Here is a 12,730-nt window from a genome sequence, read left to right on the forward strand (position 1 = left end):
CCACGAATGCATGACAACCCTTGATTTTTAATATGAGATACTGAGAAAAAAACGTCGTCTTGGACTCGGAGAAATACAGTATCACTCCAGAGGCTTACCGTATATGTATCATGAAAAATTTCAAACGTATGTAGAGAAATTATAACACATTCGCCAAAAATTTACATAAAAAATGCCTTTCTGAAATTTTGCTAGACGTGAGAAAATATAAACTATCCTCTGAAATCAGTGATGTACTCTGCCATATCTTGAGGTGTATCACATTCTTATTTAATTTCAGTATATAACATTAAAATTATCAGCCTTTTTTTTTAACAAGTTAACAACTGCTCTCAGCCACGTTATTATGCATTTATCACGAAAACGTGTTATCCTCTTTCATTTCAAATTTTCTTTAGAGAACAACAGTCAACGGGTATTACTAATCAACTATAACATCGCCTTCGAATATCGACTATGTGCTCGCAAATGCACATAGTGCGAAAATTATATCGTACCGAACATGATCGATCACATTTTGTGGCAAAAGTTTCAGTTTTCATATTCAAACAGCGTCACCTATCCTAACTTAACTGTAATATACGTATGATGAAAACATACTTCAAGCGCCTGGAGAGTAATTATAACCTTCTCGCTATAAATTTATATGATAATATCCTTTCTGTAATTTAACAGACGCGAGAAAACATAAACTAAACTCTGAAATGAATTATGTACTCTGCCATATCTTGAGGTGTATCCCATTCTTACTTAATTGCAGTATTTAGCATTAAAATTATGCAATCGTTTATTCAGCCTTTATTTTTTATGAGTTAACAACTGTTATTGGACACGTTATTTACGCATTTATTACAAAAGAAGTTCTCTTTCATTTTGAATTTTCTTTACAGAACAGCTGTCGATGGGTATTACTAACCGACTCCGACATCGCCTTCGAATGTCAACGAGAAAACTCGTTAGTGGACATAGCGAGGAAATGATACCGAATGTGATTGATTGCGTGCAACGTAATCGCTGGGGTGCATAAATATCGGTAACAGAAAAAATTCCGCGCGCTTAATCCCTTGTAGTAACGGATGCGTGATAGGGCTCTTGCTGTAACCAAAGGATAATACACAGTTTAATATGGTCATTTTGAAGGGACAGACACAAATTGTCGTTATAACGGAGTTCTCGTTATATGCCGTACTCGCCATAGCGTGCTGTTTATTGTAAAACACAGAATTGACAATGTATCAACCGTAATGAAACTTCTTACAGCCACCTTCAGCTGGCATCTAACACAACAAATGTCTCATCAAACAGTGATGTCTTCATAATAAGAATTTTTACCCAAGTCAATTCAAAACATTTTAAGTAATGCTATATTCAATTTAAATTTAATATTACATATGACCATGTTTTATTTAGGCCTTGTCTGTGACTGTGAATTAATTATATATAGTGTTACATTTATTTTAGTTAATGTATATACTTCATCTATAATATTTCTTCTAGCCAGTGCATTTAGTTACAACAGATATTTTTACCAACCGGCTTGTTCCTGTAAGCCAGATGTTGAACCCTCCTCCTTTATCCTGGCTTGGGAGCAGCAACAGCAACTACTGAGCTACTCAGTTCACTCAGCAGCAACAGCGACAAGTCGTCACTGTTCCACGGAGGATATTGGACATGTCATGGCCATAATGGATGAAAACCAAAAACTGTTACAAAGACCAACTGAAGAAACATTTTGAAAAAAAAAAAAAAAAAGATCTCCAATGAAGAATTCCTTCACTCACCAACACTAACAGTAAATTCTGTGTATCATCCAGCTCCACCCATCATGGTTTCTGAAGTAGAGGTCGCCATTAAGATAATGAAAACGGGAAGGCAACTGGACTGGAGGTGTGGAAGTGCTTGGACCACAAGCAGCTGTGTTCCTGGCAGGTTTATCACCAAGATCATTGAGGAAGACTGTGCCCCTTCTAGTTGGTTTACCAGTGTTACGATTCCCATCTGGAAAGGGAAAGGCGATGTCAGAAACTGCTCCAACTATGGACCAATTTATCTGCTTTGTCATACAATGAAGATCTTCGAGCAGCTCCTAGATGCACGCCTTTGTGGCATTGTTCACATTGCCCAAAACCAATGTGGCTTTATGAAAGGAACGGGTACCAGTATGTAGTTAAATAATTGTGTAAATCAGTATATTATTTTAATCTGGTTCTCTTTCTTAGAATGGCTGTAGAATTACCTAACATACTATAAATGTTCTTTATGCTCGTTAATGCCAAAATATAAATATTTATGCCAGAAAACTGAATCTTAATGAGGCTCATTATAGATCAAGTTTCATTCTGATACAGGTTCTCCACCAATCAGAGGTTAGATTTTCATTATGGTAAACTGTTTGACCAGTTAGGAAAGGGTAGCATCGCACCTGCGCTCAATATACTAGCTTTGCACTTATTTCCAAAATCAAACATGTCGGACACACATATTAACATCAGTGCACCTTCTACTTCCAATATTCCACAACCACACGGCACATTCCCACAAATTCACTTCACCAGCTGTAGGCTACACCAACTGGTGGAGGAAAGAGCTCCTGTAAATATATGTATACACATACATGTTTTTGCAAATTTTTGGTTGTGGAGTGCAGCTTTTTCCAGGGAGGACTGGAAGTGTGTGTAGTTTTAATATTTCTTTTGTTGTGATGTGGATTCCTGTTTGTCCAAGCAGTTAGTCAGGTTAACTTTTTATGTGTCTTTTTATGTGATTGTCGCTTGTTCCATAATTTAGTATTCCGTTCCCTCATCGAGAAAAATGAAGTCACCATGGAAGTTAGAAGATAGCACCTGAAAGATCATATAGTTCATGTTTATTCTTTCCTGGTTAATAACCTTTCAACTCTTTGGTCACATTTTTAATCAAACAAAATTTATCAGTTGAAAGTGTTGTATGAAAATTGAAAATGTTGTATGGTCATAGTTATATTTCTATATCAATAACATATTTGTCAGTTAAGACTTTACGGCCAACAACATGGCTACTAGTTATATGGGCAGCATCATGGCCACTAGTGGGCCACAGAGATTACTTAAATTATTATATAAATAAGTGCTTTCCAGTGATGAGGAAAGACTAGGGTCCATCTGGCTCTGGATGGTAGCACCCTGTAAGGGCCCCTGTCTAGGGTTACTAGTTGAAACCTGGTCAACGGTCTCAGAGTCAGAAGAGGAATCTGATTCCCAATAGCGGAGAGAGCGTAAGAGTCTAGTGGAGTTCACCACGAATTAAAAATCAAATCAAAATCCTAAAGCAGCTGTTCCCAAATTGGGCGCCCTTTGGTCAGCAGCTGTGAATAATTCTCCAGGGTTAGCAACCTCAGTTGTAAGAAAAGGTGACTCTAGAAGTCACCTCTAGAACTCAAAGAATTATCAATCTTGGAAAAGTGTGATGTGAAACTAATTACCCCATGTGCACATAAGTGCGCAAGCAGATATTCGGATTCTGGGGAGTCTGTAACATCACGCAAAGATGAATTGGAGCGTCCTGGAACCTCAAACAAAATAAAATACAGGGAAGCAAATTACTTAGCCACTTTTAATGCAAATTCGCTTTTGAAAGTAGGGAAACTTAAGACTCTTATAGACACATTAAATTAACGTAGAATCATCATAACGGCTGTGCAAGAGACCAGGTTCTTGGATGAGGACAGCTTTCAATCGGGAGGATTCAGGGTACTTAAGGGGAAGACAGGGACAAGAGTAATGAAAAATGTTCCCCATCTTGGAACAGGTTTTGTAATCAACAAGAAAGTATTAGACTCCATTATAAGCTTTGAGTCTACATCTGAAAGGCTATCCACACTCACGTTTAAGTCGACCAACAAAGTATATACAATTGTGAATGTTCACGCCCCTATAAACATTGACTACAAAAAGGAGAAGGAGAAGGTGGAACTATTCTGAGATAAACTAGATGACACAATCCAGAAGATACCCGATAAACATAATATCATCCTTCTAGAGGATTTTAATGCCCAGGTGGGGAGAGAAAAAAGGTTCAGGCATATAGTGGGGTGTTACCGAACACAAAACAGGGCCAACCAAAATGGTGTTAGGATCATCGAATTATGCCAGGCACACAATTTCGTTCTAAAGTCAACTACCTTTAAGAAATTACCAAGAAAGCAGAAGACGTGGTTATCACCTAACCCTCTCTTGGGAAAATCCCAGTCAGATCATGTTGCGATAAAGCAGAAATTTCATAAGGAAATCCAAAATGTTAGGGTTCTCAAAGCATCAACCTCAACTCGGACCACTACTTATCCAAAGTGAAACTGAAGATCATCCCCAAGAGTAACTTTCAAAGGAAAAATCTTGCACGAAGGAGGTATGATCCGGAAAAAATAAAGAAGAACAAGGAGGAAAGGGGCAAGTTAACCAGCGACCTAGGAGATCGGGACTGGAAGCAGATGGAGAAGAGTCTTGTAACCAAGGCAAAGCAGCTTGCACCTGTTACCAGGACAAAGAAGCACAAATGATGGAATGAAGAGTGTGATCGACTACTTGATCTGAGGAAGAAGGCGTGGCACATTTGGCAAACCAAAAAGAATGAGTGTGCCTGGCAACACTTTGTGCAAACTAGGAAGATGGTGTCCAAGGGGATCAAGAAAGTTAAGAGGGAACAAGGGGACCAACTACTCCGGAAGATAAATAATGACTTTACTAAGAAAAACATGAGAAACTATTATCGGATCTTCAGGGAGAAGCTAAACAGGTTTGACCGCCACTCTCCAACTTCAGGGCAAAAAAGGGAACATGGATGGGCTAGACCTGTAGCATGGCCTCCTTGTTCACTTGATATAACAACCATGGACTACTTTTTGTATGGACAAATAAAACAAAGTCATGTTCACACCACCTACAGCCAAAGAGAATATGAAAGATTGAATATGTGAAGCTTGTCACACTATTAGCCCCTGCATGTTGTTAAATGTTAGAGAAACCCTTTCTAAAATAATCACAAAGTGTTTAGATGTTAATGGAGGCTACTTTGAACATTTAACGAGGTAATGTAATCCCCTGGGTATTTATCATTTTGCTTATTCACTTAGCTGTCTCTTTTACTAGTGTATAGTTCAGTGAAAACACCCTATAACTGCTCAATAGTTCATTTTAGAAGATATATTTTTTATGAAAGTTGCTTAGTTTGTTAAGAGAAACCAGAATATCAGAATATTTTATCATAGTTCCATTTACAATTCTGAAGTTGCACCCTATAATGGTTCTCAGGAAAATATTTCCCATATCACAGTTTGGAAGGCCCCTTCCACCAATAACTTATGGAAGACAAATAATTTAGTTTCATCTATTCATTTAAGAGATATTCACTTGTAACACTTTATCTGTTTTAACAGTTTTATTAACTGATAGCATTATTCTGTTATGTAAAATTTTTAAAATCCTACTTGCTGTTAATTTTTGTAATATTCCATTGCAAAGCTGACAACATATTATGATTCTGATGAATACAATTTGACTGTTTCATTCTAGTTCTTGCCTTGTTGGAAGGAATTCTCTCGTCCAATACATGTACCACTGTCAATGAGAGCTCATGGGAGGTGATCCACCAGGCTGTCCGGTGTGCTAGTTCTTGGCTTCAGCTTGGTGTCCCTCTGCCTGAATGTACGCAGCTCTCAGAACATCTTGTGGCCGTGGCCTTCAGCAGTTCCTCTTCTCCAAATCGCTACATATCTGGGTTAGTAAGTGTGCGTATCAGCAGAAAAGAAAGGCAACTCATATTTCCGATGAGTATTTCAATTAATGGAAACTTCTTAATTAAGAGAAATAAAAATGCTGTTGCTCTAGTAATGTCATGATTCAAATTGAGAGTAGTTGAACTATAATTGTGGCAATAATTATTGATTAATACTCCAGATTTTTATCTGCCTTTTATGTGAATTCTGAGAGCCAGTTTCAGTATGTATGTATGCATGTATTGTACCAGGAAAATAAGGCATGAGTGTTTGTCGTAGGAGGGTGTATTTCTTCTGGAGCGGTACAGAGGTGAATGAAAAATTATAGTATATTTTTTTAAAAACAACATTTATTCCTGTCATTGAACACAAACGGTTGATCCCTTATCATTTCTCTTGATAATGGATTTATAAAAGAAAATGGCTAGCTTTTGTTGAAATGATTGAAAGTAAAGAATGTTTATCACGCAAATAGGCTTGTCAAAAATAACTAACTTTTTTCCAAGTCCTTAGAGTTTTTCTTAAATGAAAATAAATTATGTCTTAAGGTAACAAATTCTTCTGATAAATTCTTTCTTGAGAATAAGTTCATTTTTAGTGAACAGAAAATGATTAAATTAAATATTCTATCACTTGTATTGTGAATTCTATTTACAGTTTTGTAGCACTTGATACGTAAACCTTTGCTTACAGTTTATCTAAATATTTAACACTGAAATTTCAAAAATTGCAAAATAGTAAATAAAGTTTGTCTTGTAAAATTTAATCTTGCCCTTTAAACGATTGCGTTAGACCCGAACGATTTCCAGTTAAAGTTTGTAGTGCTTGTTGAGCTACCCATTTCGAAATCACTGATTCTACCGTTCCACAAATGGGAAGTTAGTCTGGTGGAACCACAAAGTTTTTTTTTTTAAGCAGTTATATCACAATATTACTGGAACAGTGGACTGAACTGGAGAACATGTAGTTCAGTGAACCACACATTGAGTCCCTTGTAGTCGGATGTCGTGTTACCACGTTTGATTCCCTCGTTGAACCAAGGTCCGATGTCCCACGTCAAACTAAGTCTTCTCTTCCCTCGTTGACAGGTGTAGATGATTGCGATACGCACTTGTCAGGATTTATCGTATTCAGATATAGTTGTAGAACACAAAAAAGTTCAACTGACTATCTTTTACTTTGGGAGTGTCCTATTTAACATACCATATTATTTGATAAAGTGCATACAAGTGATTTATTTCAATCACTGGCAGCATATTTCAAGACTTTGTACTGGAAATCATAGTCTGTTACACACCTAATCCTATCACCCGTAATTAATGTCACTCGGATATCACAGTTTATTAAAAGCACAATTCAATTACTCATAAGTAATATTACTCAGATATCACAGTCTATCTATAGCACAGGTCAATTGTCTGTAAATCATGTCACATAGCTTATTATGAATAATTAAAAGTGTCGTTACTTGGGAACAAAATTTTCTTCCACTGATAAAATCAAATTTAAAAGTAGTGTCAATAGAAACAGAGTTTGTTAACGAAATTGTATTTCACAAATGGTGTTGCAGAAATCAAATCTGATCGTAGAGCTCATTTCACGTAATTTTACAAGTGTTCACACGCAATGATAAAGTCTACTCATGAAGACGAAGTGTAAGTCTCATAATTTTATAAGAAGTAACACACGACAGTAAAGCTCATTCATGAATACAACAGTTTGAGAAGTTCAGAGTTTGAATGTGAAAGAAAAAAATACAACTCAGTGTCTCACACTTGTCACGAATGTATCACTATTCAACACAGTATTTAAATGTACACAAAGTACGGTTGTGGAACAGTCAATTTCAGGGGGCTAAGTAGTTTATAATTCTCTAAGAAATGTTCTCAATTCACACGTGATTGTTGGTATTAAAAGCTTTAAGTAGCTTCTATTCAAATACTGTCACTTGTTTAATTACTAACTTCTTAAACTGCGGTTAGAAACATAAAGTTAATAACTACAACCATCACAAGTCACTGCGATATTCAGTCAAAAAGTTTCTAAGTGTCATAGCATCCACTGAATTTACAAGTCCATTTGAAGATTCTTTGCGTAAAGTACCAAGTTCGAACGTCGTGTATAAATCCACTCTCACCAGCCTGCATAAAGCTACGGCTGTGGGTGCTGATCTTGAACTGATGACCCAGTTGAAACAGCTCTCTTTTATATAATCTAGCCGGGCAGACTCTTGTGCTTCGTGGAAAATTGTATTTCTATTTCATTGAATATCTTCTAATTCCATGGGTCGATTTTCATCAAATTTACTGGGTTTACGTTTGAACTATGGGCTACAAGGTGATATTGTTTATATGAAATTCCAATGAGTTTAGACTTTGGAAAATGTTCTGGCAGGTTCTAGATCGCCACGACTTGTTCACATGCTATTGTGTCATCGGCAACGTGGAACAGTTGATGTGGACTGCACACTGAATACCTGGCCATGCCATACCATTGAGAACTCATGTAAACTCTGGCTGTACCGTTACAAATATCGGACTTTATAAAATTATGTTATGGTGACCAGTGGTGTCTGGTACAGTATGTATGTATGTATGCGGGTATGTACAGTAGAACCTCGATAATTCTAAATCGGTTAATTCAAAATCCCACCTAATTCGAAGAAACTCTCATTCCTGGACACATGAGGTACGGTTTTGCGTGTTATTTAAATTGTTTAATTCGAAATATGGATAATTCGTAAGTCGAAGGACGATGTCGGTCCCATTACTGAAATTCAGACTTTTAATTCAAAACTGCCTTTACATTTTTAAAAAATAGTATTTTACAGAGTAATTTAAATTTAAAATTTATCCGCGTCATGATAGAACGCGTCTTCCGGAATGAGCAGGGGTAGCTTTCCGCACTTTCACTCACTTCGGTGTGTCTACAGTGTGCTTCATATTTGCTAAGTTTGAGTGAAATCATAATTCTTTGTATTCGGCATTTAAAGGAATGCCACAATATCACGTAGCTGGCAGTGTGCGAAGAAGCAAAATCTGCGAACACTGGCGATGCCGACAGTTGGCAAAAGAGCATGGCTCGTGTAGTCAATTTGTACGTACCGAACATTATTGTCAATGCTGATGAAACTACATTTTTTTTAAATGCAGAGCTTGAACGGACTGATGGTTTTAAAGGAGAGAAAGGAGAGAAGTGCCAGCCTGAAAATTGTACAAGGGTGCGTGTTATTGTACTGTGTTGCAATGCACACGGAAGCAAGAGACTTTCTCCTCTTGTCATAGGAACGTTCGATAAGCCACGATGTTTTAAGGGTGTCGGGCACTCCGTGAAAGTACAAGGCACCTAAAAAAATGCAAACAGTACAGTAATAAAACAAATACAGCATTTGCACTGGGAGAGCCAGCATAATTTGTCCTCGTCTGTGAATCATGTGTTTTTTTCCTTTCGTTGCGTGAAGATATGTTTGCCAGTGATTTATTCAAGTGCATTACAGTAGAACCTCGATAATTCAAAATCGGTTAATTCAAAATCCCACCTAATTTGAAGAAGCTCTCGTTCCCGGAAACATGAGATACAGTTTTGCATGTTATTTAAATTGTTTAAATCGAAATACGGATAATTCGTAATTCGAAGTACAATGTCTGCCCTATTACTGATATTCAGACTTTTAATTCGAAACTGCCTTTACATTTTAAAACAACAGTATGTTACAGAGTAATTTCAACTAGAAATTTATCCGCGTCATAATAGTGCGCGTGTTCCGGAATGTGGATGGCTACTTTGCACACTTACACTCACTTCGGTGGGTCTACAGTGCGCTTTATGATTGCTAAGTTGAATGAAATTCGAATTCTTTTGTATTCAACCTTTTAAGGAACGCCGTAATATCACGCAACAGGCAGTGTGCGGAAAAACAGGATCCGCGAACACTGGCGATGCCGACAGTTGACGAAAAAACGTGGCTCATATAATAACTTCAAAGGCACCAAACAATATTGTCATTGCCGACGAAACTGCATTGCTTTATTTTAATGGGAGCCCAAACGGTCTTATGGTTTTAAAGGAGAAAGTGCCAGCTGGAGAATCCTACAAGGGTGGGGGATGGGGATTACTGTATTGCGTTGCAATGCATATGGAAGCGAGAAGCTTTATCCCCTCGTCATAGGAAAGTTCGATAAGCCACAATGTTTTAAGGGTGTCAGGCACTTTCCATGTCAGTACAAAGCATCTAAAAATGCAAACAGTACAGAAATTAAAAAAATAATGCATTTGCACAGGGGAACCAGCATAATTTATCCTCATGTTTGAATCATGTGATTTTTTCTTTCGTTGCGTAAGGTTATGTTTGTCAGTGATTTATCCAAGTGCATTATTTGAACATTGTAAATGCACCTTGTTAGATACATTTCGGAATTTTTTTTCTTTTCTTTTTTCCACGGCATTTGAAAGGTTTAAACTGTGAATAGAGGTGATTGCATGTATTAATGGGTCTTAGAATACTTTGTGACGTAGCAAGTGTTTACATTTCTGAAGTACGAGAGAAGTGCCATGGCGGGAAATCGTACAAGAGTAGAGTCGTAGGAAAGTTTGATTTTAAGGGCATCGGGTACTTTCTATGTAAATACAAGGCATCTAAAATACATACAGGATAGTAGTAATCCAATGAATAAAGCACTTGCACATGGGAACCAGCATGGATTTCTCCTCGTCTTTGAATCATGCTTTTTTTTTTCTTTTTTCTTTCTTTCTTTCTTTCTTTCTTTTGTTGCGTGAGGTTATGTTTGCCAGTGAGATATCTAAGTGCATTATTTGGATACTGTAAATGCACCTTCTTGGATACATTTTTCGAAATAGTTCTTTTTTCATGGCATTGGAAAGGTATAAACTGTGAATCAAGGTTAACTGCTGCAGTAACGGGGCCTTAGAATATTTTGTAATGCGGCATGGGTTGATACTTCTGAATTGCTAATTGGCGGTTAATTCGAAATCACGTAATTCGAAGTCCGATTTTTTAGTCCCAACGACTTCGAATTAATGAGGTTTGACTGTATTTGAATAATGTAAATGCACCTTGTTGGGTACATTTTGGAAATAGTGTTTTTTCCATGGCATTTGAAAGGTTTAAACTGTGAATGAAGGTGATTTACATGCATTAATGGGTCTTAGAAAACTTTGTGATGCGGCAAGGGGTGGCATTTCTGAGTTACGAGAGAAGGATCCTGGCGGGAAATCGTACAAGGATAGAGTCACTGTATTGTGTTATAATGCACACTGAAGCGAGAGATTTTCTCCGCTCATCATACGAAAATTCAATGAAAGTCACAATTTTTTAAGGGCATCAGGTACTTTCCATGCAAATACACGGCATCTAAAATGCATTCTGTACAGTAATCCAATGAATAAAGCACTTGCACAGCGGACCTAGCATAGATTTCTACTCATCTTTTATTCATGCTTTTTTTTTTTTTTTTTTTCTGTCTTTCATTGTGTGAGGTTATGTTTGCCAAGGGCATTATTTGAATACTGTAAATGCACCTTGTTGGGTACATTTTGGAAATAGTATAGGTTTTTCCCATAGCATTTGAAAGGTTTAAACTGTGATTCAAGGTTAATTGCATGCAGTAATGGGTCTTAGAATATTTTGTGACATGGCAAGAGTTGGCGTTTCTGAATTGTGAGTTGGCAGTTAATTAAAAATCACGTAATTCAAAGTCCGATTGGAAGAAGACAGAGCGCATTTTGACAGCTCTACTTGAAGATGGAATGAGTTTCGTCATATGTTTGTACTTGTAAAACGTCCACATTATATGCAGGGTTAGATGTTTATATTTTTACTTTTTCGATTGTATCGCCAAACAGGTTTTCTTGCACTTCCCTCAGGGCACTGTATACTCCCTGGGCTTTCGGGCAGGAATCAAAGCTGCTCCTTCTTAACACAAATCTAGTATTTTAATATTATCGTATACCGTATCGCATTGGAAAGAGAAAAGATATTATCAAAACTTCAGAAATTATGGTTATTCATGACCTTGAGCTCAGCTGCAAAGTGTGCTCGCTGCACAAGTCAGTATGAGTGGGAAATAATACAAACTTGTTACCGAGACCAGAACAGATGTTGCAACTTACATGCCTAAAGCCATGGGAGGTCTTGGCATTGCCTATTGGTGTTTGGGTCCTAATATAAGACTGGGAATTTTATGTTTTTGTGTTCAAATGTCATGAAAACAGCAGTCGTTTTATTTGCGCACATTACATTTTAAAAGTTTGTATTATTTCCCACTCATACTGACTTGTGCAGCAAGCGCACTTTCCAGCTGAGCTCAAGGTCATGAATAACCATAATTTCTGAAGTTTTGATGATATCCTTTCTCTTTCCAATTTGATTGTGATCAGTGCTAGGCAGAATTGAATATAATGCATTCGAGAACTTTTTGAGAATCGATACATTCAAAACCAGTTCTCGAGTTCAACATAACCTTTAAAATTCGATGTAGGCCTAATTTACACTGTACAAGATTTCCAGAAACTGACTACGAAAGTATACCGGTGACCAAATTACAATGGAAGATTAAGAAAAGGGATTTCACCATCATGTTGTGCACTTTTGTATCTAATGTGCTTTATTTTATTATATTAGAGAATAAAAAACTTCTTTTTGTTGCTTCTTGTTTGGCTTGATGTTATTAGATTTTTCGGAGAATTTGGCTGATCAAAGTTGCTGAACTGAAAGAAGTTTTCATGGGAAACTGATGAAGTTTCCCCATTAACACTGAACATGAAGTATCAAGATTTTTAACTCGCGTACCGGTAATTAATGTTTGAAGCTGGTCTCACGGTCTAACATGCCTGCCTCTCACCCAGAGGGACCCGGTTTGATTCCCGGCCAGGTCAGGCATTTTTACCTGGATATAAGGGCTGGTTTTAGATCCGCTCAGCCTACGTTATTACCTTTAATTGAGGAGCTATCTAATTTTGAAA

At 37.2% G+C, this 12,730-nt stretch overlaps 1 protein-coding gene across 1 annotated transcript in view; it reads left to right on the plus strand.

Annotated features, from left to right (window-relative positions):
- Positions 1-12,730, plus strand: part of cdm (importin-13-like protein cdm) — a 168,834-nt gene that overhangs the window by 31,321 nt on the left and 124,783 nt on the right. The window contains exon 5 of the mRNA XM_068228660.1: positions 5,547-5,751. Coding sequence (XP_068084761.1) covers positions 5,547-5,751 — 205 coding nt within the window. The remainder of the gene's footprint in view (positions 1-5,546; positions 5,752-12,730) is intronic.

This window comes from Anabrus simplex, chromosome 1, assembly GCF_040414725.1.
Source record: "Anabrus simplex isolate iqAnaSimp1 chromosome 1, ASM4041472v1, whole genome shotgun sequence".
In the NCBI taxonomy this organism is placed as follows: Eukaryota; Metazoa; Arthropoda; class Insecta; order Orthoptera; family Tettigoniidae; genus Anabrus; species Anabrus simplex.